General features: G+C 44.1%; 1 protein-coding gene across 3 annotated transcripts in view; it reads left to right on the forward strand.

The window, feature by feature from the left end:
* Positions 1-271: 271 nt before the first annotated feature.
* ARHGAP40 (Rho GTPase activating protein 40) overlaps positions 272-27,562 on the forward strand; it is a 38,074-nt gene continuing 10,783 nt past the window's right edge. For 2 of the 3 annotated variants that reach the window (XM_027711626.2, XM_039386760.1), the window contains exons 1-3: positions 13,391-13,714; positions 22,357-22,559; positions 27,077-27,297. In XM_027711626.2, coding sequence (XP_027567427.1) covers positions 13,488-13,714; positions 22,357-22,559; positions 27,077-27,297 — 651 coding nt within the window. In that variant the 5' untranslated portion in view covers positions 13,391-13,487. Of the gene's footprint in view, positions 368-13,390; positions 13,715-22,356; positions 22,560-27,076; positions 27,298-27,562 lie in introns of those variants that run through there. The other variant, XM_039386761.1, reaches the window with a different exon arrangement.

Consider the following 27,562-nt stretch of genomic DNA (forward strand, 5'->3'; position numbering starts at 1 on the left):
TCCCATGGGGTTTCCCCATTTACTGCCCCTTCTGCCAACGCCGAGCGGGCCGAGGTGGGTGCTGCATGGGGGTGCTCCCTGCGGATGCTGCGGGACCGGGCGCAGATGCCGCTGGTTGCGGAGGCGCCTCGGGGCGAGTTCGGGCAGCGGCGCCGGGTGGGGTCCGCCCCCGTCCCGCCCTCCCAGAGCCCTCCCAGTGGCCGGGGCGGAGGGAAGGGAAGGGTCTCCTTGCTTGGTCTCGCCTTCGCTGAGCTCCGCGCCCATCCCTGGGCGGCTCCAGGGCAGCGGTACTGAGGTCGGGAGAGCCCCTTGCTCTCTTCTCCTCTAGTTCTCCGGCCGCCCTTGTCCGCAGCGCTGACCCCTCCAGGTAGGCTGGTGCGTGGCGGATGTTGGGGGGGCTCCGGCCGTGCCCCGGAGCTGCGGGATTTCTAGTGCTTTAGGTGCTGAGTTGTCGCTTTTCCTGCAGAATTTGGCTTCTGCCCTGCTGGGGAATGGGGTTATTGTCTCAGCTCTAGTCTCCCTTCTGACACCTCAAGGCTGTCCTCGTTGAGCCAGCGAGGAGAACGTTTTCTGGTAGTCGCAAGGTTTTTCTCTTTTCATTTTCTCCCTAGTCTATGTGCACTTAAAAAAAGTGTTGGCAGGAAAGGCTTAATCTTGCAGCGCATCACTGGGGATGCCTCCAATCTTGCAGCTAAATCCTTGGGGATGCCTCCTGTCTCTCTTGGATTTCTCTTGTTTAGGCTATTTGAGTATGTTGGACACACTGTTACAATCTCAGTTCAAAATGACACCTTGTTATCTCGAGGCAGTTGCCGTAATTTAAATAAAAACGTTATAGTGGGATCATCACTGCAAAGAAGTAGATGAACTAAGATGAGTAAATAAATAACCCAAAGGTCTAGGAGAATATTGCTTCTTGAATTACATGGTGATGTTCTAAAGCCCAGGGGTAACAGAGTATATGCTCCATGTAGTTTTTAGTCAGTGTAAATACACTCGGAATAGCTTTAGCTTGGCTGGGCTGGCTGTCACTGGTAGTGTCACTGTAATAGCAGGGAAGTTGGTGCCAGCTTGCAAAACCTGCTTGAGGAACTTACTTTGAGGGCTCCTGGTTCCTGTGAGCTGCCCAGTACCACAGCTATGCTGATGGCACTAGTAATTTATACCTGGTTTTCCTGTCTCTGAGCTATGAGAAATAATGCACAAATAAATATTTGGCTGTTAAGAATAAAATTTTGTTTGAGGATTTGGCTAGAAGTTGTATGGAAAGGACATTTTGGCTCTGCTGCGGGTCTGTGCTTCTTACAAGAGGTTGGTGATGTGTGAACTTGGCCTGGAGAATGGATGCAGACCTACAGTTGAGGGGTCTCTGTTTGAACCCTGGAGACTGTGTTGTGATCCACCTTTGTTAAAAAATTTCCTTTCCCTGAATCTGGCTGTAATGCCTTTCCCTGTGCCTATCTTTGCTGAGCATTTGGAGTCACAGCATGAATGTAGCATGACCTCCCAGCTGCCTTTGTAGTCTCAAGTGTTTGAATAACATCAGTGAGTTCGTGCTTTAATTTCCCTTTGCTGTGCGTGCAAAAGCCGTTTCCTGGGCATCAGCAAGAGAGCTTACAGCCTCAGATATTGTAGTAGAGCTCCTGCCAGTGTGGTTGTTTACAATGATTGCAAATAGTTTTGGATTTAATTCACCTGAAGGCCTCTTGTTCACCTGATCCAAAGCATCATTTCTCATACACATCCCACAGCTTCTGCCCCAGGGTCCTTCCATACTGTTGCAAGTAGGTAGTTTTCTTAGCTGAAAAAGTTGGATACAAAAACCTGAATTGAACACTTTGGAGCACAGCATTAGTGAGAGCTGTAGTTTGGTAGCTCCTTTTGGCTGAGGTTAAGCCTCCTGGGAGGTGGAAGCCTGCATTTCTGTGTGCTGAACATGGTAGGCGTATGGTACACGTACGTGTCTTATGACCTTTTGCACATCACTAAATCTCTCTTTTCCCCCCCCCTCCTTATTTGTAAAGCATTTACTTTGCAGGCATGGTGCAGGGGTGGGGTTTATTAAACATTAAGACTCTGTTGGGAAGCATTGTATGTATAAAAACGTAGATAATAGTTTCTTTTTCCTCTGAGCTCAAAATCCTGAAGGAAGTTGATAGAAGACCCAAACTCTAATCTAGTGCAAACTCAAGTGACCTAATGTGTTTTGATGGATTTAAGTGATAAACACAAATCAGTATGTCAAAGTATTTTGAAGGTCTTGAAGCATGCTGGGATCCCTGACTTGTCAGCAGGGCCTCTCTGAGTAACAGCTGGGTGAGCTGTGGCTGTTTACATCCTTCTGCTGGAGGAGTCATGGGATGATTTAACTTGGCTGACATCTGTTTTCAGTAAAGAGGAATTGGGGTTCTTGGGTCCAAACTGTGTGAAGAAAAATAACACTGACAGTTTGGCTCAAGGTCCCTTGTGCCCCAAGAGGGCACAGCAGCAGCAGTGGAGCTCTTGGGTTAATCAAGACGTATTTTTTGAGAATGTTTTTAATAGTGAAGGGAAAACCTCATAACTGTTGTTTTCCAGTTCATAGCATCTTTCATTAGTTGGATAGAGGGTTGTTACTTGTCAAAGCTTTATATATTGAAATGGGTGAGTATCCAGCCCTCCTTGAGGAAAATACCACTCCATGGGAGTACAGGGGAGTGTTAAAATGGGGACCCACAGAGGTGATGGTACCTCAGCCCTTCATAAGACCCAACTGGTCAAAGCCCTCAGAATCCTGGCCTAGTTGGTGTTTGATCCTGCTTTAAGCAGGAGGTTGGCTGAGGTGGTAACCTGAGGAGCCCTTCAAATGTGCTTGTGTTGGCACATGTAAACTGCTCAGGGAGCAGTGCCCTTCTGGGTCTGCAGGGAGAAAAAGACGCCCCACTCCTTTAGCGTCTCCTTAAAAAGCACTGTGTGACTTGTACTGGGGTCTTCTGTTTTTCTGGGTAAGGAGGGCACTGAAGTATACATGCTCTACACACTTAGCTTTTTATATCCTTTAAAAGTTAGTAACTACAATGCATGACCAAGAATATGGTATATTCTAGCTTCATGTGTCTTTTAGGCTCAGCAAAAGCTTTGCTTTATTGGGGATGTTATGACCCACATGCTTCTATTCCAAGCAGTTTAAGTACTTTCAGTTGGAGACATAAAAATATCTTAGTTGTGACATGGTGTTTGAGCCTTCCTGCTGCGGATGCAAAATCCATATGGCAATGAGGCTTAATTGAAACCTGCTGAAGTTATTTTTCTCCTGCAACATATTATATGAAACATTCTTTATGTAGCTGGCTTGAAAGGGCTATCCTTAATTAGATATTTCTAATCAAATAGTGCTTTCTGAAATTCTGCTCCTTTCTAAGACACACGATTTTGAATTACATAAGGCATTTTAATTTGATATACTACATATCAAATATGGTGTGTATGATTTATTCATGATTTTATGCTATGGACTTTAGGTGTAAGTCATCCACGACAACATTGCTAATCTGTGAGTAAGTTCTTCCAGGTGTGTTGCGTAGTGAAAAGCTTGTCTGAAGTCAGAACTTGTTGCTTGAAAAGTTGGGTCTCTAAACTGTTTTGAGTTCAGATGTTCATAATATTTTCTGGTATTTGTTGCTGTTTGGTAAGAGTGATGGGTCAGTTTGCAGGGGAGTATGTTTTGGGATTGCAATTAAGATTGGAGAAAGAAATACAAAAGCTGATGTAGTTTAAAGCATATTCCCCAAAGTAGATTACTCCAAGAGTCTGGAATGTGTTGGTGGGAGGCTTCAGTTTTAGTGAGATGTTTCTCCATGCATGCAGGAGTCCTTCCCCTCCTAAATAATTGTTTCCATCTGCATAGCTTATTCCATCAGCCCCAGGGCTGCTAGTGCCTGGGCTGGTAAGCTATTAAAATGTGTGTCTCTTGTAAAAATGAGGATCTTTCCTACTAAATCCTCTGCGCTAGCTGTGTATGAAAAGAACTTTGCTGTTGTCCTACAGAAAAATAATAGGGCAACCCTCACTGGGGACCTTTTTAAAATAAACAATATTCTGGTAATTCTGGTATTTTTTTCGTATTCTTTTAAATTTTTAGAGGGAGAAATTTCAGGACCCTCGAATCTTCCTGCATAATGTCTGGCAAGCCAATTATTAATTCACTAGTTGTTCAAGGGTTGTTTAGTTTTTTTAAATTATGGAATTTTGTCTATCTGTGTTAACCTGCAGTGTCTCTGCCTACTTGAATTGAATGTTGTGGCTTATGGTGTGTGAGATGTCCTTGTGAACATACACACTCCCATCATATCGTGGAGCCTGAGCATAGGATGTGACTGAATGCAACATGTAGTTGAGACCTCAGTGTTTCAGCAAACAGACTGGCTGAGACCCAAGAAAGCTTCTGCTGTGTGAATTGCTGTTGTTTTTGTGGCACTGATGTACTTATCCCTTTGCCCTGTTTTGTTCTTTTAGAGAAGGTTCCTTCTGAGATGATGGACTCCGTTAGAAGTGGAAGTAGGTACTAACACAACATACACTACAGGGAAGGCACTGCCAAGGAGGTGCAAGCCTGCTCAACCATTATACACTGGTGGTTCAACAGTAACATACTGGGCAGCCTGTGCATGGATGAAGCTGTGACAGGAGGCTGCTGACCAAATTTTATATTTCTCAGTTATTCCTGCCTGGGTCACCTAGAGAAGCGTGGGAGATGTATCATTGTAACTAAGAAACAGTGGAATGGCACAAATCCTGAGTGCTCCTCACTCCCTTGTCTCTGTACTCATCTTTTTGAAGAGTCTCATTGCTGATTTTCCAACACACAAAATAAAAGTGGAATCTCTTGCCTTGAGAGTGTGTGTAAGCCCTTGAGTGAACAGGAGCCTGGAATTTTTGCAAAGTCCATAGCAGGTGAGCAATATATAATGGAACTGGAAGGATATCCTCTTTAGGCAACAAGTAAATACAGCTTTGCTGATGAAAGTTGTTTTTCTCAGCCAAGGTAAAGCTTGGACAATGTCGCCATTTGAAAACAGCAGGGCTGGCACAGTGGAAGGAAATCCCTGCGTGGCTCACAGCGGAAGGGGGATATGAGGCTGCAATATATACATCCCTGCAGCTGATCCCTGATACCCTTGTTTTGGTCAAATATTTCAGAATCTTGGCCTCCCTCCAGCTCGTGCATAAGAAGGGTAAAAGCAGACAAAGGTAACAGCTGTATTTAGCTGCAGTATTTCCTTTGACTAATGGGAGAGGAAGGACACCTCCTGGGAGCAGCCCTTCTAACAATATCCCTCCTCCAAGAGTTTGAGTTCATTCACTCTGTGCTTCCTACACTGCCTTGGCCAGCGTGAAACAGGCGTGAGGCTTCCGGATGTTTGCAGGCCAGGAAGAGTTTGGAACAAGCGCAGAGCTGCCAGGTCCATTGGGAGAACTCAAGGCTTTACAAAATACCAGCCCTTGTGGTGGAAAAAGCTTTTTGGCGAGTGGCTTTTTGCAAGGCTTTTTCCAGCTGCAATAATGTGTTAGCTGGAAGAAAAAAAGAGCCAGGGGAGCAAATCAATAAGTAGGACCAAGGAATTGCTTCTTTAAGGCATTCCTGTGAATTCTGTTTGTGTGGTCTGTGCAGTTCTGTAATGGATTAACATCACCTCATAGCTAGCAAAGCAGATGGCAAAAAAATCTAGTCTTTGTAAAGGTCAAGAAGCTGCCTCTTAGTTGCTGACTGGGGATCTATGAATATCATTTAACCCCATATGAGTACTTTTTCTGACAGTAGTATTGAGTCAGGTGACCTGGTTCATTTGGATCTCTCACAGTTCCAGGAGGATGTAGGAGGATGTACACTGTGAAGTCAACTTTATTACGTGGGCTCATCAGGTAAAAAATTCAAACAAGGGCTCAGTCCCTTCTCAGTGGGATGGTGGAACTTGTTAATTTTCTAATTAATTGGTTAATTCACAAACTCCCTAACTCCCGTGCTTATGAGAAAGCCAGTTTCCCAGCTGATGGTGAGAACGCTCATCCTTCCTCCTCCATCATGGTGCAAGCATCACAGTGGAAAGCCTGGGAGCCTCAACAGTGCAGATGCTGATGGTTCAGCTTGAAAGCTTTTTGGGTAAGGTGATGTACTTACAGGTTGCATTGTGAAAGTTTGGTTTCTACCATTCCTGTGGGTTGTTTCAGTTAATTCTGAAAAGTTTCAGTCTTATCAGAACCTGCTCGACAGTTGATCTTGCACAGCTACAGGGAAAGCAGGTCTCACCTTCTCCCCTCCTGTGTATCTGCAGCTTTTGCTTTAGTCCAGTGGTGCTGCTGCCAGAGTAGGTCAGGCTGAGCTGTATCAGCATTTTTGGGTCAAAACCTGAGCAGGAGTTGAGTCAGCAGCCACAGCCAAGTGATGTCCGTGTCAGAAAATGGCCATTGTACAAAAGCTTGGCTGCTTAGACCAGCCTGGTTAAAACATATAGTCCTGAATGTCAGTTGTGTTGTAAGAGCTGTGAGGTAAAACACAGCTGCTGTAGTTCATCTGTTTGTGTGTCTGTCTTGGTTTACTTTGATGAATTCTTTGTGGTTTTCAGCTCACCTGCAAGTCTGAATTGAATTCCTGTTCTTTCACTTGTTGGATTCAACAGTTCTTATTAATTGGATAATCTGTGTGATGTCTTCTTTTGGCCTTTGCACCAGCCCTGAACTACTCTGACCTTGCACATCAGGTGTGAGCTGAAGAATAAAAATCTGTCTTGCAACATCACTTGGCATTGATACCCAAGATTGCATGTGTTTGACCTTCTCTTTAGCCCCGCATTTAGAGCAGTGGATTTTTTTTTTAAAAGACTAAACAGCATGTAGGGATTTATGGACACTACTCTAATCCCTGACTGAGCTTTGAGATGATCTTGCACCACTAACCTCACCTGCCTCATGTTCTTCCTGTAAATCCTGCACTACAGAGCTGTTCGGGAAAATCTGTAGCAATCCCTTCCATCTCCTCATTGGCCCCCAAGCTAGATCGTGCCTGACGTCTTCCAGTCCTGGTTTTCATGAAGACTCGTGTAATTAAACTTTGTCATTAATATTTTGGAAAAACAAGCCCTCTCCTAATGAATTAACAGACTCCTGACTACTAACAGCTCTGTGAGAGCCATGAGCTGTATTGTGTAATCAGGTTCAGCATCTCAACCACTTTTGTTCCAGCTGTTGCATCGTTTGTAGATGAAACCAGTACAAAAAAAGCTCTGCGTGGTGACTTCAGAGCTGGGTGCCAGCATAGCAAAAATAGTCACAGCTGACTTTTTTTGCACTTCTGAGCCTTTAAAGCAGCAGCCCAGCTCTGTTTCTGTCCCCGCTCTCTTCTCAAGGGCAAATGAGGAGAATGCCCATAAATATAAATTACAGGCCACTTGTAACCTGTCTGCACACAGAGAAGTTTGGATTCCTCCTGGTGGACCTCTCACTGCAGAAGAGATGACAAAGTAGAACAGAAGCCTGTTAGGATAAGTGATGGCACTTTGGAGTAAAACAAAACTGTTGCTTACAAGTGGAATAATTGGCACTTACAATTGCCTGGCTGCTAAATGAGAGCTTCTGCTACTTGACTGTATTAAATCTTCTTTTTATTTTGGAAATAGCTGATTGAGCAATCAGGATCTGTAAAAATGCTGCTCTCTTGGAGAGAGGGGTATCCTTCTCTTGCGTGCTCTGAGGGTGATGGAACTTCTACCCACAAATAAGCACAGTGGCATTTCATTCCCAAGTACATGCCCTGTGTCTATGTGTGTAAGGACAATGTGTGGGAACCTATTTGGTAATGATATTTTTCCAAAACTTGAATTTTGAGTATTTAGGTTAGTGGATTTAGCTTTTATTGTAGTCATTCAACAAGACAAGTTTCAGCCACACAGAGGGGGTTCCAGACAAATCTCTGGAGTAGCTTCAGGTAGTCTGACCCAATACGAAAACTTATGGGGGGATTTTTAAAACTATAAGATACTAAAACCTGTTAAGGAAACAAAACCTCTCCTAAAGGAGACATTGCTTTGAAAACTGCGTTTATGCTTAGACTGTGCTCTGGTCTTTAGGCGTTTAATTTTAATCTTAATAAATAGCTTAATTCTGTAGCTATGATCAGGTCACTCCTACTTTTTTCCTCCCATTGTCTTACCATCCCTGCTAAAACTCCAGCTTATCTGAGCCAAGCTATCAGTAGGTATTGTTGAGTTGTCTCATAAGCTTGGTAGCTCTGAACCATTTGCCCTGCACTGATTGTGGGGCCATGCCATGTGCATGATCTCCTCTCTCAGGAGTGGATGTTTGGCATTCTTTGGGCAGTAACTCCTGTGGGATGCCCAAAAACAGACTGACTCATGGTGAGTTCAGCCCATGGAGCCTATCCTGCTGCTGTGATTATGGTGCAGGAAATAAACAAGATGACAACTTAATCCATCACATCTTTGGGCTGGGAACTGGGGCACCAGAGTAATATAGTCCATTTCTGACGCTCTTCCTATTCATAGCTTTGTTGCCCCATCCATTTCCCAGAAAGAAACAGAAAATCCAACTTGCAAAAATCAAAATGAGTCTTGTGAAATGAGCTGGGATGTGAGTGTGGGAATTGGAGTTTTTGCAAAATCTTTTTCCATGAGAATTAGGGAGGTGCAAAGTGCTCCATGGAGGTGGCGTTGGGGCGAGCTCTGCAGCGTGTACTCCAGTCCAGTGTGTGCTCTACTGGCACGAGGTGCTGGTTACTCATTGCAGCTGAGAGGGAACTCACTGGTCCTTCCTCCCCACCTGCCTCTCTTCCATCACTGTAGCAGTGATGTGTGGCACTGTTGGCTACCTGCAGGGATAATAGTTCCCTGTGTTTGAAGGAAGTGAACAAGCAGCTTGCTGGTCATTAATCTGGTGCCTGTCACTTCTTTCTGCCTTTGGCATTCAGCAGGAAAGATACAACTCTTGCAAGGCACAGCACCCTGTGATGTCAAACACATGTTTGAACAGGGAGGTAAATGAGATCATCCTCTGAAACCTGCTAAGACTTCTAATTTTATACAGTCTTAAATGCCCAGGAGGCTGAAGCACATTAAATTTAAATTAACAAGTAAATCTTGATTATTCATCAGAATAAGTGGTTTTGAGTGTTAAGAATAGCTGCTGTGTCTTAATGCTTCCTCCCATTGTTACAGCTCTTCCTTGAGCAGTGGAAATGGTTTGGGTGATTTAAATTACATTTATAGTAGTAATTAGGTTTAAGCATCTTTGCAGTTCACCTATCTGAATATACATCTGTGTCTAAAGAGTGTATGACCTTTTTTTTCCCCTCCTCCTTCATTCCCCCAAGACATGACATTGTCAAAGAGGGTAGGCGACTGGGGGCAGTTGTGTACCCAACCGCTGGCCCATGTGGAGATCTCCACCATGCTGTCTGGTGGAGATCTCTGCTTACAACTGCTGCTTCTGATGGTGACGTGCTGAAGTGGCTCTATCTTTTGCCAACTGACCAATCCCACTGTGCTACGGCATTGTGTCCCCCCGGATATGCCCTTTGTCCAATGTTGTTTTCCATATTCTTAACTGAGAGATTGCTTATATGGAGATGGCTATTAATCTCATTTTAGGAAATACTTGTTGCTGTTTGTCTGCTGCCTGAAGTCCTGATCCTCTGTTACAACTTTTGGATGCAGTGAAGCAGAGCGTGTGCTCTGACATACAGCTGTGTCTGCAGACAGGATGGGTTTGGCAGTAAGCAAGGTCTGACTGTTCATTGTTGGGGCTGAGCCACCCAAATGTGGATAGAGCAAGAAGGGTCGAGGGGGTGATGCTGGGCCATTGGGCAGGTGATACTTTATTCCTCTGCTTGCACTGGATTGATACTCCAGCTCCCATGGGCATGTCTGTATCTCTTCCAGTAGGATGACAAATTAGGTCTTGTCTTGTGCAGTAGTGTCATGAGTGGAAGCACTTTTTAGGGTCTGAGTGTTGCTGTGTCTGTTTCTTGACAGCTGTTTTGCTTAGAGGTGCTGGTTTGCTCTCCCACCTTAGGGCATAGTAGAGCCAAACCTGTTGTAGGGCTGACTGCTGGGAGCTGCTGCCTTACCCAGACCTGATGGCAGCTTAGCACTGTGCCCCAGGCCACAGCCTGGGCTCTGCTCCCTGCCAGACTGGGAACAAGCTGGGACTTGGATAATCTCAGCGCCTCAGTGGCTCCAGAAACTGTAATAATCTCTTAATCTTGATGGGTCCATGTGATGGATAGGTAACACTATGTGAGGATTTTCTTGTTATGTGGTGGGATTGAGGGGGAATAAATTACTTTCAGCCTTTCCTAATCTCAAACACCCTAAAAGTAAACTGGCTGGAGGAAAAAAGAGTTACGTGTTACAGATTTTGGTTTTTCCACTCCACACTGCAGTGTGTCACTTGCATTAATTTTTCAGTGTAAAAAATTACTTTGGGGATGCTTGAAAAAATGTAATGTTGTTATAAAACATTGTGATGCAATAGGCATTGTGTTCAAGCTGACCTGAAGGCACTGATGCTGGGCTCTCTGTCAAGCACCATGAAGAGGCAGGGGATTCCCTGGCTGGGGTTCAGGCTGGGGTTTCCCTGTAGGCTGGATGAGGGTTCCTCTAGTCTGCAGGTCTCCAGCCTGCTGAAATTCCTGATTGTCCAAAAGCATGTTGGATGTTTTTTTCACCTCCTTTTGTTTCTGAAGAAGTCAGGCCAAGTCATGTCAGTTTGGCAGGAAGTGTAGATACCTTCAGAAACAACTCGTGCACTGAAGTGGTGACGGTAACAGTGCTGGGTCTGTACCTGTGATTCATTTGAACTCTTGGCTGCTGAGAGCATCAGTATGTCTTTGTCTCCATATTTGAGTAAGATTCAGCTCCTGTGATCCAGATAGTCTCATCCCAGTGAGCTTGTCTCATCTCTGATGATGCCAGGAAGACTGTCTTGGAGCATGAAACATGCTGGAGCCAGAGCTGGAATATTTAAACTGATTCACTCTGTCTGAAAAAGCAGACTGAGCTGGCCTCATGTTCTATTCTTCCACCTCTTTTCTCACAAGCACAATCTAGGAGATAAACTTACTGATTGCTCCTCCCAAATACCATGAATAACCGAAGGCCAGACAGGAGTGAAGACGTTAGAGGTTGTAGATGGCAGCACAGCTGTTATTATCCACAGAGATCTGAAAGTTTCAGTAATGCTTGTGTACTGCTTTACGTGAGTAATCAAAGCTGAATGTACTCTTAAAGAGTTCTGTCTTCATTTTGGATACTTTAAATTTGCCTCAGTTGTGCAAGAAGCCTGGCTGAGTTATTACTACTGCATTAGAAACTTGTTACCCAAATCTTCGTTCGTGAAGCCTAGCCATGATGAGAAACTTGTGAGGATGAAGCTAGCTGGTATGAGTGTCTGGGAGCCTCTGTCTTCAAATTTACCCATCAAAAAGGATGAGCAGCTGGCTGCTGAAGTTATTAAAAGAAATGTAATGACAAGGAACATCACCGAGGGACAAAAAAAATTGTAGTTGAGGGCTGTGGTGTACATTGACTTGCAGTGCTGGAAGCTTAGATGTGATTTTTGTATATAGGAGAAGGAATGGTCTGAGACCTAACCTCTTGTTTCAGGGCAAGGTGCATTTGCTGGGGAGCTGTTTGGAAAGGCTGGGTGGTCCCTGGGGAGAAATTATGCTTTCCAAAGTTTGTAAAAACAGCAGAGCTTTGAGCAGCCACATCTCCTCTCACAGATGCTTTTGTTGTCCCTCTTTGCTCTGCCCTCCCATGTCTCACATGCTGGGCAGTGTGCGTGGTCACACGTGATGGTAGTGCTTCCGTCTGATGGAGCTTTGCAGCAACTGTTCTGTGTATCTGTATAAAAGCATCAGAATTCTTTAGATGCGCTTTCTGCCCGTTTCTAAGATCTTCATTGCTGAATAAACTTTTTTGATTGGATACTAGGAAGAAATTCTTGGCTGTGAGGGTGGGGAGGCCCTGGCACAGGTTGCCCAGAGAAGCTGTGGCTGCCTCATCCCTGGAAGTGTTCAAGGCCAGATTGAATGGGGCTTGGAGCAACCTGGGCTAGTGGAAGGTGTCCCTGCCATGGCAGGGGGTGGAACGAGATGATCTTCAAGGTCCCTTCCAAATCATTTTATGATAATATGCTACCTGTGTATAATTCTGTGCTGTTGTAAAACCTGTGGCCTGTGGATGTGTTTTGGTTATAACTGTGAACTTCACAAGCTGGGACATTCTGTAGTTTATCTTGGTTTGGAGTTGATGGAGGGGGAGCTGTATGGATAACCCGAGTTTTCAATTTTGAGGGGAAGAATAAAGTTTCACAGGAATTGTGGGTAAGGAGGAAAAGAGAGGAGGGTCGGTAGAAATTCCTGTGAGTATTTTCACATACTGTGGGGAGTTGTAAGTGTCCCAGACCAAACAACTTCCCTTCCTCGGCCCTGGTGTCTGATATTGGGCAGTGAGGCAGCATTCCCTTGGCAGCAAAGGGGGTTTAAAGAGACTGGATTAAAGCAGTGACTGGATAAATAGCCATATTAGTAGGAACAAAGCTGAAATGGGCTCTTTGCATCCTTTTATGAGGGATTGTCTCTAAATTGGCTGATGCTGCCCTTTAAGCTGTTGGAGGCAGAGGAGGCTGAGCTGTAGATCCAGCCTTACTGGGAATATTGGAAGCACAGAGAGGGATTATTACTTGTGCTGGATAAGCTTTGTGTACCTTCGTTAGGAAAACTTAAATAAATCACTTTTTGTCCCCTTAACTTTGGGATTATGAATAGTAAATGTTATAAGAAAGGAGAGTTGCAGAAACACTGTGAAAGGAGGTTTGATGGAGAGAATAACAAGGACAGAACAAACCTGTCAGGGATGGCTGAAAAGAATCGGATTGCTTTAACTCTTCACTCACTTGTGCTTTGCTTGTTGATGAGAATTTGAAGAATAATGTGGATCTTACAAAATATCCTCTGTGGGTGTTACGGGTTAGCTTTGCTCTTTCAACACCAGTGTCTTACATCCAGCTGGGGTTTACTCACTGCTCAACTATGGCAAGAAATGCTGAATTTGCTTTTTTAATAAGCACTTGAAGATTTTTCTTGCTGTCCCGAGGTCCCCAGACAGATGTTTCATGCTTTTCTTGATGTTCTTTCACTGCAGGGAAGTATAATTTTAAAGAGCAAATAGGCTGTTTTGACTCCTCCTTCCCAGGGCTGTGATAGGGAGTTACTTTTTCACGTGGCCGAGGCTTATGTTAATGTTTAGCAAGCCTTAGCTTCAGCCCAGCCTTGGGAATAGCTCCTCGCTATTTTCTGCGTACTCCGGGCACTGAGTGCTGGCTGTGGGCTGTCTCCTTCAGCCCCTGTCCCAGGCGTGGGCGGCTCAGCCTCAGGCACTTGAAGGATCGGGTGGATTTACTGTCGCTTCTCCGGGGACTGCCGAGGCGGGTGGATGCAGGATGCTCGCGGCCACCCAGCCGGCACCTCGCGGGTGAGCCGTTCCTCGAGTGGCCAGCGGTGTTCGGAGGAGCACGGATGGACTGACTGCCGCCCTCCTCCCCGCTTGGACATGGACAAGCGTGGCACGTGCGGCTCTTGGATGGCCAGAAGTGGGATTCCCAGGCCCCGGGTAGTGCTGGCTCCTGCCCGGGCAGGCAACTGTGCCCAGGTGCTGAGCAGGTACGGAGTGTGGAAGCAAGGTGAACTTCGAGCAGTGAGGAGGCTTTTATATGCTCTTTAAATGGGGTTTTGAGTGCCTTGATCCTGAAATGAAACCTTGTTAAAAAAAACCCTTTCTTTTTTCTTGTACTAATTCTGTAATTGGGCTGAGTGCAGCAAGCTGGGGAAGTGGGACCTGGGGGACTAAACTGTCGACTGCCTGTTCCATGGTTCACTGGTAACCTGCCTGGGCAGCTCCTGGGGTTTGGGGGCCGTTCAGGGATTTGTGGAACTATGTAAAGGTAAGAACTGCTTATTTATAAATATCATGCAAAGCATTAGAGGACAGAACTGAAATTTGAACTGCTTTGCTTGGCAAACACCATCTTGCTGGTGTGCTTACTGGACATTCATTTAATGTGTATTTGCATGAGCTTAGAAGTTGCATCAAGTTTTAGAATGTTTCCCTGCTGTAGTAATTGAAATCTGTTGGTTTTGTGTGAATGTACTGATTTTTACTTCTAATCACAGCTCATGTTTTCATGTTTCTGTCTGAGTTCTCATTTTTTCTAGTCTGCTTTGACATTGTGTGTTAAAAGCAAGACAAGAAATCTTTAAAAGACCCCAAAAAAAAAAAAAAAAAAAGAAGAATCTTAGGAGACTGATGCAGTGTTTAAGAGAACAAGATTAACACCTTGAGTATGGCAGGGCTTCTTTGGTAAAAATTAAAATATTTGTTAACAACTTATGTTTTTGCCAAACGAGTTTGTTGAGTTCCAGTGTTTGTACTGGTGCTAGAACATCTCTGTGGTCAGGTCTGAACAGATCCTACAGCAGGAACCTCAAACATGCTCACTAACTTTGACCAAAACACTGAACTCCAACCAAGTGGCACTTCCCACCGGTTCACTCTGAACTCACCACAGGTGAGACATGTCCTGTGTGTACATGTGTAACTAAGCCTTTCTGCTAGGATTTACCTAAGACATGCCTGTACAATACAGCAATGATACACCAGCCATCCTGGCCTTCTAATTAATTGCCTGTAATCACTGTTTATTTTTGATCAGTGACTGTGACATGCTCACTGGGTTCCCACTAAGACACCTACTGGCTTACACAGCAGTGGTGGTGTCTTGGCTCCAAAGCAACACTGAGAAAAAGCCATTGCTGAGCCAGCTGTGCCTCCTGCTCCTCCTCTGGGTGTTGAGAAGCTCGTGATACCTGAGAAGGCTCATGGGTGGGGTCACTGGCCCTGCACTTGCTGGCAGCACTCCAGTTACTAGTTACAGAATTAGTTATAAATTTTTACCAAAGGCTTTTCATGGCAATGTAACTGCCAAGCACTGGTAGAATGGGCGACAAGAAGAAATAAGGATGAGCTCTATCATTCTGATTTACTCAAAGTTCAACATTAAAGAGGTTGGAGGCCAAATATTTAGTATGCGTGAATCTGCTTTTGTAAAAAGTCTTTGTGTTAATGAATGAGCACACAAGAAATAAGTTCACAGCCTTTTTATAGTGGATTCAAACACATTGGCAGCCTTTCGTTTTGAAGCCAGGTGGTCCCTCACCCCTTTGTCCCAAACCTAGGCGTCTCAGATGTGTACAGGTTAGCATCTTGCCTGAAGTCACAGCAGTGATGGAAATAAAGTCAAGCTGTCTCATTTGGTGTAACGGCAGCATGTTTTGAGGATGTGTTCAGTAACTGGGAAGTATTGATTCATTCTGGTCTCGGCAGAATCCCTGGCAGTGTGTGCTCGGGGCGGTGACAGACAAGTCACTAAAGGGCAGAGAGTCCGTGCTTGCTGCTTCCTTCATGAGAATCCTGTGCAGAGGCTGAGCCTCAAGGCAGCTGGAGGAAGCCCAGGGCAGCTTCTGTACAGAGGTACAAGTGTGTGGGGGTTCCCATCTGTAACCAGTGCTACTGAGCTGTGGGGTTTGGGATCCTGGTGTCATATTGATAGGGGAATTTGACTGTCAGACCAAGTCCTTGTGACTAAGGGATAGATAAAGCAGCTTGTGTGTTTAGGTGACTATGGATTCAGTGGAGATGGGAATGCTACCTTTTAATTGATTGTCATCTAATCATCCTGTAGATCAGCCTTATCAATTTACAATCACATTAAAGATCCCAGTACTACTAAAGCTTTGTTCTGGCCAGGTACCCCTTCCTCACAGCTGGATTTCTGTGTGGATGAAAGCCCTTTCCTGTGTGGCTTACCCTGCTAAGGGGGGAAAGTGAACAATGGGCTCATCTGTAGTGACCTTACAGTCAAACATGAAACCATGTACAGGGAGCATAGCTTTGGTCTTCTGAGGCCAAAACAAATGCTAGTGTGATGGGACAGACACCCAGCTGATAGTCTAAACTAAAAATGGCTTTGAATAATTTTAATTTGACTGTATCTGCATGGGCTTATCGATCCTGTGTTTGTTCTGCTCTGAGTTTCGGTCTGAGATACCTCCAGGCAGATCTGTAATTACAGGCAACTTTCCTTATTCCTTAGCTTGCTCATTTAGCCCCTAACTATTCCGGATGAAGGCCTGAGACAAAGAAGTTGAGATGGAGTTTCTTTACCCCTAAATACTTTAATAGAGACCCTTATTGGTAAGTTATAACCTGTGCTTTAGTTAAAAGTCCCAATGCTGTGATAGAGGTAACACAGAATCGTAGAATCACAGGATGGTTTGGGTTGGAAGGGACCTTAACGCCCACCTAGTTCCAACCTGATCCATGGGCATGAATGCCCATGATCAGGTCATGTTGCTCAGGGCCCTATCCAACCTGACCTTGAACACTTCAAGAAATGGGGCATCCACAGCTTCTCTGGGCAACCTGTGCTGGTGTTCCACCACCATCTGGAGTTCCTGTCCAGCACAGAAAATGTTGGAGGTGCTCAGGGATAGCAGTGTGATACATACAAGCATCAGAATTCACATCTTTCCCTCCACAAATCCACAGAGCAAAGGACTTCTATTCCTTCTTTCTCATGTCACTGGGGATGCCAGGACAGGAGGTTGTGCCTTCTCGTGTGTCTGAGGGAAAGCTGGAACTAGTAGGGATTACCCCACACTCTCGGCACGATCTGGCGCATCCTCTTTATCACTTGCAGAACAGGCTTCTTCAAAACAACCTGAAATGACGCTGCTCCCTGAGCTGCTTGCATAATAGGTCTTGATGAGCTGATTGCTGTGTTACTGAAAACAAGCTCTAATCTTGTTAACAAATTGTGGTAGTGACATCTTAGCTATTCTTGCTGGTGCTATAGAGACCTTCAACTGTGCTGTCCCACATGTGAAAAGTCCTTGATAAAATGCCTTAATAGGAACATAAGTGGTGGTTAGCAGCAGTGCTGGATAAAATAGTCTGAGCTAAAGAACTGTGGCTTCTCATAGGGGATGTTCTCAGTGAAACTACTACGTGAGCAAATCTGTGGTCAGTTATGGAGACATATGTCAGCAGTGGCAGACTGCTACTAAGGTTGCCTTAATTCTGGTTCTTTGGCTGCTTTGGTTGAGTTAAGCCAGAGAAAGTAAAGCATGGTAACAGTCTATTGGGTACGTTACTGTTTGTTGCTGCCACAGTAATTTGATAATTAGTCTCTTTGCTTTTGTGGTCTGGTCCAAGGAATCTGAACAGCATGTGCTTTTCATTTTCTCTTCAGAGTAAACTGCAGTAGTTCTTTCCTCCTTCTTGTTACGGGGAGAAGGAAGGAATTGGTAGTCTGTGATGTTTCTGTACAAAATCTGGGGGTAACTGATCTAGGCATTAAATATTTGTGGTAGAGCTTCCATTTGGTTTAGGCCTTTTGTATAAAAGTTGTGGAGTTTTTGTCCATGAGGCATCTCCTAGATAAATTTGCTATTTGTGTTGGGAATAGAGTTTTGTGTAATTCTGTGTGTCTGAATGAAGTAGCTGATGCATATTTCGTGTAAGATTTTGATAATGAGTAGATTGAATTCTTCCATACAGGGACTTGTTCTCACATTAGCATTGAAAACTTTGAGAGACTAATGTTTAAACTCCAATAAGAAAAATATCTATAGCTATATCTATGTAAAATAGAGATATATATGTGACTTAGTGCTTCAGGATTTTCTCCAGTTTTCCAAAGTCTCCTGTCCGTTGTTTCTGGACACCTTCGTCTGCCACACGATTTTAAACAAAGTCTATCATGTTGGGAACTGTGACAGGCTCATCTTCATGTGATTCATTCTCTTCAGAATTTACTTCACAGTTCATCATTTGGGTTTAAACTGCTTGCTTAGGGGAAGAACCTGGAAGCAATGTGAAGAGGGACTTTTTTCTGTGTGGACTTCTTTGTCATTTCTTTTAGTCTTGTGCTTTTGTACTCATCAGTTGTTTTTGACCTTGAATCAAATTTAAAGCAGGTAAAATATGTGTTGTGACACTAATGTAGTTTTGTTCTTACTTAGAGTCTTTATCTGTCAAAATACCGCAACCAGTTGATAGACTAATCTCTCGGGTTTTTTTTCCTTTCAAGACACTTGTGTTTCATGCTCATGGTCTGAATCATTATAAATGATGCTGTGACTTGGTGTACTGCTCTCAACTTGCTGTTGAGGTTATTTCAGACTCTCAGTCTGTTTCTTTGTTTCTTGTGTGCCTTTGTGCTTGCTCCAAATCTTTGGAAATGTTTTTAAAGACCAGATGCTCCTTGTGTGGCAGGACTGCCTTGTCTGACTTAATTCTTCTGTTCTTGTTGTCTTTTTCTCATCTTAGTTTTTCTGGAATCAGTATTAAAGGAATTCCATTTTCTTGGCTTACGCTTGTTGCCTCCTGTTCTACTTGAAATGCTTGAGAAGGAACCTCCTTATTTATTCATCTGCTGGAGAGGTATTTCAGTGAGGGAGGGATGTTGAGCAAGCAGAGAAGTAGTCTAGGCAGCTCCAGGTCCTTTGAGCAGTTCTCTGACAGGAATGATTCAAGCCTGGAATGAACAAATGCATAGCAACCGTGTTTATTTTATTTTGATATTCAAGAGGGTGAATGAGTGTTTGCGATACATTTGCAGTGTGTTGACAGTATCTAGGAACAGATCAAGAACTACTGAGACTGCGTTTCCCAGCCCAGGATCAGTGAGACACCAGCACTTGGACTCAGCACTGTGCAGGCATGGGGAGCTCCCAGGGATCCATATGGAGGGGGTGGAGAGAGGAAAACAATAAGAAAATGAACTCTGTAAAGTCCATGCCAGTCTAATTACTCGTAACTGTGTCATTAACACTGAAGTCAGAGTTAGACTGTAGGTGTTAGGCAAATCCTAAGCCCCACTGAAATTGTCTGTGCTCTTAAACAAGAGGAGAAGGCTGCATTAGGATGGTCAGTCTTTCCACAGAATCCGTTCTTTATGGTTGTCCTTAACTAGATCTTTCTGCCAGTTTACTTTTTGTTGGATTAATTTTTACAGCTTCATAATCTGATGCTTTTAGTTACATTGACAGTGCAACAGTGTGAATTTGATTATTCTACCTCCTCTTTGCCCAGTTGCAACCAAGTGATTAACATTTTAAGCCAACAATCTCTGCCTTCAGTCTAAACTGTTGCTATGTTTGTACGCCACAAGTTGCCCTCCAGTTGACTCGGGAATGCAATGAGGAAGAACAATCTTTCAGGTGCACTGAATCTAAAATTAACCTTCCACCTGGGTAGCTGTATTTACAAAGCACTGGGCATTGAGTTCAAGGAAAAAAAAGATACTTAGACCAGAAAATAAAACATTTTCTAAATGTAAACGCTTGACTTTGGTGTTGTCCTTTGAGAAAAAAAAGTCAGGATGCCTTTTAAGTTGCTTGACACAAAAGTAGTTCAGAGATGGCTTTTCTAGAGTAGTTTTATAGTGTGACTGGTCAGGGGGCGTTTTGGTGCAAGCAGTAGTAGAATATCTGTATTTCCAGCTGTAGAAGGAAGCAAAATAACTGGGTGGTGTGGAGACAGTCAGAGTGGGATGGGGACAGCAGTTTGCTGTTGTGTGGCAAAACTATATCCTTACACCAGTACTCTGTGCAAGAGTCTTGGTGTGGACTGAAGGTAGATCAAAAATAGCTGCTGGCAAGGCTGTAACCTGAAACCTGGGCTGTAAGGATGCTGTGACCCTTCTCAGGTGTGCACCAGAAATATGCCCTAATGCCTTAGATAAATAATGCTGCACTTGTAGTAACATCTCCTGGACTGAAACTCACATTCAGGGTCTGGTATCTATGTAAGTCATGCAGAAGATTTAAGTCAAGAGCCACTCTTTGGAAAGAGCTGAAGACTGTATTTATGTTGGCTTAAAATTGTGTTGTTTTTTCCAGCAGGCATGGGGAAGGGATTGTCACAGCCATGTGTGACACAGGCTTGCCACAGAGCACATCTGCTGGGTGCAAGCTGCTGCTCAGGTCTAGGGAAGGTTCTGCTGGAGCTGCAAACCTAAATTCTGTTTTGGTGTGAATCTATGGAGATTTTAGGGGTGTTAGATGAGCCAGCTCTAAACCAAGCTTAACACAGAAGAAAGATACATTTCAGAGCAGCTTTGATCTGTATAAACTAAATTCTACAGGAGTATAGGGCAGTAACTTAGGGCAAGAAGAGTAGTTTTGTGCCTGCTGAAAGCATGTAGTAGTGTAATTAGGAGAGCTTGTAAGATGGTCCTTAGTGTTCTGTGTTGAGAGACTGCTCTTCAGTGCAAGTTCCTATGCCAGTGTTTTTGACACTAATATGGCCAAAACCAACTCCCTCAAGATAATATAAATTCCTCCTTCCAATATAAATGCCTCCTTCCAATTAGTTTTGTGTTAGTGTTGATGTCTACTGACTGTTGCAAAATAGAATCCTAGTGAGATATCATGGCAAGGTATTAAACAGTCTTTTTTGATGCTGGCAAGGTGGCTTTGTTTAATCTTATGAGTAGGTTGTCAGAAAATGTGAGAAAATGGAGAGGAGTACTAAAGATGAAGAGTTAATGAGGGGTGTGATCCAAATTTTTAATTCCTAATGGGTAAAGATATAAGTAAAAAGTCCAAAGGGGAAATAATTATTTGGAGTGGTTACTGCAGTGGAACTGAGAGAGATGGACATGGATTGTGAAGGTAAATAAATAGTCAATCTAAGATTTACTTTTTAAGTGTTCTACCAGGCTATAAATCGACATCGTCAAGTGGAGACCTGTTATTTGGATATCCAGGAATAGGAAAGAGCAGATGGGTATTAAACAAGCAGATCACCTCTGCCCTTGCCAGGGCTGGATAGCAGAATGATTCAATTCAGTCTTTTACTTTTGTGTTCCTATCAAACAAACAAATCCCTTTTATTCTTGTTGTCAACACTCTGGTTGGCTCCAGTTGTTCCTGGAGTGGTGGTTATTGCTTTGGTTCTGACCTTTGGAAGAGAAGGTCTGCCTATGTGCATGTTAGAATAAGGTGTGAGCATGATGTGCATGCATATGCATAAATACAAGTTAAGAATGTCCTATAACATGTGTCTCAAAATTAGCCCTTTATGACTTGAAATGCTTCTTCTAACAGAAGCAAGTTGGTGCCAGAATTGCTAGTAATGGCTTTCTGGAATGAAAGGGGCTAAAACTTTCCAGATATTTTGCCATCTATAACTTTCAGAGCCCAGGGGTTAGGAATCTAAACTGCTTTTCATGTGTGTTTTGTTGTCACGGTTTTCAAGGCATAAGACTCAATCTGCCTTTTTATTTTTTATATTTTTATTTTTTCATGAAACTAGAAAGGAATTCTGGCCTATGTTTGGTGGTGGTGGCTGTTCCCAGGTGTTTCTCAAACCACCCACAGTTAGTGTAGTGTGCCGCCTCTTTAATTTTGTATTCATAATTGGAACTATTGAGGTGTTCTGCTAAGTATGTTCCACTTATCCCTATTTTTTTAAGTCTTTGAAAAAGATGTGTAACAGGGTTTAAATGGCTTGTAACCCTTTAAAGAAAATTATAATTCATTTTAGGAGAGGCACTATTTCATGAAGTGATGAGAACATCTGCACAGAGGTTGAAAGCTGAACAAGGCCAGTCTGGGACTTTGGCTGCCCATGAATAAATCAACAGGGTGGTAAGAAAATTCCATACGCTTGGGTTCCCCAGGACACTTGTGCTCTTTCACAGCTGAAAAATCTGGTCTGAGCAGGAAAAGGGAGCCTCAGCCATCTGAGTTTTTTGTTGCATGAGCTGAAATGCAAGAGACGGAGCTGTGCCAGTTTTTGCATATGGAGCACAGACCTGCTGGGTTTGGGCTGCTGTGGCTGGGAGCTTCCAGGCTCCAGGTCCTTGGAGCACATATACACCAAGCTTGGAGAACATCCTGGTTGGCTGTGAATGTAGAGGGTATTTGTGCAAGCTTGCAGGGGAGTCTTGGAAGCAAGAGTGTGGTGGTAGGTGGTGTGTTGGAGGTCACTGGAGGGGCAGCATTGGAAAAACTGTGTTGATACTTTGTCCTCTCACAGGTTTGGACTGCAGTTTTCCCCCTTCTCTAGGGGATTTAGTCCCAACCTTGTCTGTGTTGCTAAACACTAACCACAGCAAGTTCAGCACTTACCTCTGTTTGACTTTACTGCAGCTGTTAATCAGTGAAGACTGTACTGTGAATGCTGTGTGTGAATATGTGTAGCTTAATCTCTCTCTCCTTATCTCTTCCTCTCTCAGCACCAGAAATTGTCCTTGCAAAATGAGCCAGCTTCCTCCGAAGAGTCCTTTGGCATCCCTGGTGTCAGAGGGCACGAATTCCAGGGTAGAGGCTTTGGACAACTTGTCAATGGACAGTTTTTGGCTAGAAGTAGAGAACATTAAACAGAGCGCTGAAGCCGAGCAAGAGGAATGCAGCCTTGCAGATCTCAAAACACAAGAGGGTAGGTTGCCAAAAATGTTGGGAGTGAGGAGAGGAATGTGAACATCTGAAACAGGAAATTTGCTTACGCACCTGAACAATTTATAAGCATGTGGGAGTATGGTTAGAATATTATCAGTCAATCAGAGATAGACATATTATTTTAATTGGGTGGTGGGTAATGCCTTGCAGAAGGGAAGTGCTGGCCCAGCCTGGTTTTGGCTTCTGAAGCAAAGCTGACTCTAAAGGTTAGTCACAGGAGCACGTTCAAGGCTCCAGATTTTTTTCAAACAGCCCCACTAAGTGCAGGGGATCTCACTCCCACTGCAGGTGGCTGCATGTTAAACACCCTGTGAAAGCTGACTGTGTTTTGGAAGGCTTGTTTGTGTACGTGGTTCTGAGATTCATCATAGTGGCTTTTATGGGAGCTGCTTCTGCGGAAGGCAGACTGTTCCCTCTCTAATTCACTGTTCAAGAAAACACAGTAAACATCCAGAAAGCCTTGAGTCCTTCCACACAAGGTTTTTCCAGCATATCTCTTTTTTTTTTTTTTTCTTTCTTTCTTTGGAAAACTGTTTCATGTGCGTAGGGTGTTTTTAATGGGCTTTCTGTAGCCCTGATGCTATCCAGTGTTTTGGAATAAGTGGAACCTGAAATAACTATATGCAGTGTTTTGGAATAACTGAAACCAATCGTATTCCAAAATTTTTGGAATACAGTTGCCTCTTCTAGAATCATAGAATTTTTTGCATTGAAAGAGATACTAAAGTGATGGCACTGTGGGCATGGACCTTGATGCCTGGGGTGGCAGGCATCTGAATCAACTTTATTTAGAACATCAACATCTTATATATGAGGTTCAAAAAGTAACAAACGATGTTTAACTACATATAAGTATTCTACGGGGCATGTGCAACAGAGTACCAGGAACTACATTTCCCAGGATGCCTTTTGGCACCCTCCTTGTGACGCTCACTGCCACACTAAAGCTCAAGTTATTCCACCCCCTGCCATGGGCAGGGACACCTCCCACATCCATCCTAGCCTTGGACACTTCCAGGGATGGGGCAGCCACAGCTTCTCTGGATAACCTTTGCCAGGGCCTCACCACCCTCACAGGGAAGAATTTCATCTGAATATCTAATCTAAATTTCCCCTCCTTCAGTTTGAACCTCAGTTTACTCCTTGTCCTATTACTGGTGAGCAGGAACCTTTTCCTGATGAGCATTTCCTTTTGACATGCGAGGTACAACATCCTGGCGTGTTCGGAGGGATGATAAGTGGTGACAAATACCCAGTGATCCCACAGTTTGGGATCATACCTTTCCTGGGTCCATTTTGAAAAATAGGGTCAATAGCTCTCCTGGGTTCATAGGGGGGCTCTGGAGAGAAGGATGTGAAGATCACCATCTGTGTTAGCTGTAGTAGGCAAGACATGATAAACATTAAGGTCTGCTGATTGTGTCCCTACATAAAGGATGTAAGTTTGCTTTTTAGAACTGGAAGAGATGCAAAGTAACCAAGAAAACGAGTGCATCAGGAAGGAGATTCTGGAAAAGAGACCATGCCATGAGATGAAAGACTGTCTGGGATATCCAAAAGGCTGATATGCTGGAGGCAATTTAATTACCATGTGTATGCAGGAAATGTCTTTTAATGCCGTGTGTTAATCTGTCAGGCAGGAGCTGACTGCTTAATTGGCCATTGAAACCAGACAGACTTGAAATAATGCTCTGAGTAGCAAAGCCTTCCTGGTGTGCTGGGGAAGGTGGTGCAGCACACTTGGGCTCCTGGTGCCTTCTCCAAAGGAGCTTAGGCAAATAAGGGTTGTGCTGGGAGCACTGGTGATGAGGGGAAACTTTGGATGGTGTGGAGGCAGGATTTGACTGGTGCCTGTTGGCTTTCACACCTCTGCAGCTTCTGGTTGGAGCATGGAAGCTTTGAGGCTCCTCAGAGCCAGAGGCACCATTGCTCTTTGCGTAAATTCCAGGAAGTTGTACTTGGACAGTGGCAAACAGCTCCATCTGGAGACAGCATGGAGAGGTGGCTGATCACAATCACTGCACAAGGGACAGTGAGGAGGCTGTGTGGAGATAAGGCACTGCAAAAAAGCTGACCTAGTTGGAGAACTGGGCTCCTGTGCAAGCCCTGTGTGAGGGGAGGTGTTGTGGGAAGCTGCTCCTGACCTGGGAGGTCAGAGTGTAACTGTGCAGAATTGGGACAGCTGAAAGGTGCTGATGGTCTTGTGGCCTCGCTAATGGTTGATGGGAGCAGAAAGTAGCTTTTTCCTGGAATACAAACAGCATTGTCCTTTCCTTGCTTGTTGCTGTTTGCCGAGGTCTCCCCAGGGCCTGACAGCACAACAGGGTCTCTGCCACTAAAGTACCTGTTCACTTCCTTCCAACATGTAACCATGGCTGAGAACTGTCTGCAGAGTGATCTTTCTCCACCTTCAAAAACTAGATAAGAAGCTGTGCTTAATGTTTAGTCTGAAATTGTAGGATGCCATAGCTGTCCTTTAAATACTTGGAAACTGAATGCTATATTACAAATGCTCTTTGTGGCCAGCTTATGTTTCAAGTAAGTGTTTAGAAGTGGTGTTCTTTAGTTTTTGCGAAATCATTCCTAATTGTTCTCCACTGAAGTGCTGCTTGCTCACAAGGCAAGTCTTAGCAGCTCTCCAGGTTTAAGCCTGCAGCTCAGCTTCTGTGGATCTCTCTGTTCTGACCTGTTTCTCTCCCATTTTTAACCTTTTCCCCATAAATAACCTGTTTTGCTGGTTTCCTTTTGTGCTACTGGCAAACATAACTGGACCAAAATATTAAACAGAGGAATTACAATCTGCTGCTTTGGCATCAGAAGGGGCAGTAGGCTCACATGGATGTTCGATTTAGGGGCTGCTGTTTAGTGTTGTGTACTAGATTTGTTTCCTGTTATGACTGAAATGGCTATTTTCAAAATTTGCAAGCAATACATTTCACTTCCTCTGGTTCCCAAAGGCAAAATAAACCAGAGGCTTTTTGTGTGTTGTTCTGCTGTGAAACCATGGATGTAGGACAAATGTACAGTGAGGAGTTGTGAGTGGGACCACGAGTGGCTGTGCCCAAATGAGCACTACTGGGGGGATGCTCTTAACTGTTAGATACTGTAGAACCAGGCACGGGAAAAGACCAAAACTCAAGACCATGTAGGAAAACCAGATAGTTTGCCAGTAGATTCATTAAGGGAATTATTTGACTTCAAATCCAGCTCTGTTGTGGTGTGATGAAGAGAAATGTTCTGTTTCGTTACAGCACCTAAAACCACAAATAGTATGCTCTGAAGGCTGAGAAGAGTTTTAATTGTCACAACATATGTTTGCAAGCTGCATGAACACAGAGGTTTCTCCAGAAAAATGATGTTATTTAATCTCTCAGGAAAAGCTGCTTGGCTGCTTTATTACTGATGCAGGAATAATAAAACTTGGCCTGAGCAGCTGTGATAGCTGAAGAGATAGAAGTTTGCATAGGACAGAAAGACTGGGAATGGACTGTTCTGTGTCAGTTCAGTTTTGATTTTTCTTTTCCCAATATAACCTTTGGTAGAGCTGTACTGGAGCTGCCTGCAGTGAATCCATGTGGTGCGTAGAACAGAAAAGATAAAAGGCTTTGTGGTGTTTGCTGTGTTAAAAGTTGAAACTGCCCGCTAAATTGTTTCTTTTATCTTTGGATTTCAAGTAGCTGCCTTGCTCAGGGCACTTTCTCACTTCCTTATGAGTGCAACTCATAAGAAAAAAATTGTCTTCTGTGTTTGAAGTGCAACTTTATTAAGGAATGAAGTGAACTTGAGATTTTTGAGTGATGCTGCTGTACTGTCTCCAGGCTTCTCACACTTCCTTGTGAATCTGAAATGGTCTTTAATTTTAGTGATGTTTTGAATAGGCCCAGACATAAAGGGAATACACAGAGCAAGAATAACGTTTTTGCTTTTGTTGAGTGTATGGATACCAATTCACTTAAAAAGGTAAAGAGTAAGGATGGTGCAAACAAATAGTTCTGCGAGTATATTAAATAAAATACATTTGAATCTACCAAATCAGGGTCCGGATATTAAAAGAAAAAAGAAGCTGATATACAGGCATACGCATAGATAAATAAAAATTAAAATAAATAGCCAAGTAATTTGGAAAAGTACAAAAGCCGAATATGCAGTGTTGTGGCTTCTCACAGACCTTTTGTCCATTCTCAAAGCTGTCAAAGGATCACGTGTGCTTCAGGGAGACACTGCCGTTACCTCTGGGGGGGCTGTGTTCCATTGCCAGCTGTCAGAGCTCCCCTTTGCACAGGCAGCTGGGTACCAGGGAATAGGGCTAAGAATTTGAGAACAGCTGTGGCTTCCTAACCAGGACGTGTTAGGAACCTAACCTAAACTTCCACTGATGTCCCATTGCCACCTCAGGAAGGGGATGGCTCAAACTTCAGGTTTTCTGCCTCTGAAGCATTGCAAACACCCAAATTTCTTTTATCTGCTCACTTTGCCTTCTCATCCCTTGCCTGGCAGAGGGAGAAGCTGAAGCTGAGTGGCTCCAGGACGCGGGTCTGTCCGAGCTCCTCGGAGACCGTGGCTCGGACAGTGACAACCTCGTGCTGCTCTCCACCCTGACCCAGACCCAAGCGGCCGCTGTGCAGCGCCGGCTGGACACCTACTCCCGCTCCCGCCGGAGAAAGAGCAAGCACTCTGTGCGTGATGTCCGGGACATTTTCGGAGTGGCCAGCTCGGAGGTTTGTTGATTTAGTGGGATCTCTTGAAAGACCTTGTTGCCTTCTGGTGGCTGACTTGCCTTTCTGGGTCTAGGGCTGCTGTCATGTCCAAAGAGATGATTTCATCCCCTGAGCTGAAATGGAGCTGAGATTGGAGAAATTCTACATCCTGGTTGCAGTGCTGATAAGTTATTACAAAACCTGAAGATTCATAAACTTCCTAGAGGCTGCTGGAACAATTCTGTATCCTGCCTCTATGTGGTGTCTACAGCATGACAGCCTCATG

This window comes from Pipra filicauda, unplaced genomic scaffold, assembly GCF_003945595.2.
Source record: "Pipra filicauda isolate LSUMZ 115617 unplaced genomic scaffold, ASM394559v2 scaffold4_size7858003_pilon, whole genome shotgun sequence".
Taxonomy (NCBI): Eukaryota; Metazoa; Chordata; class Aves; order Passeriformes; family Pipridae; genus Pipra; species Pipra filicauda.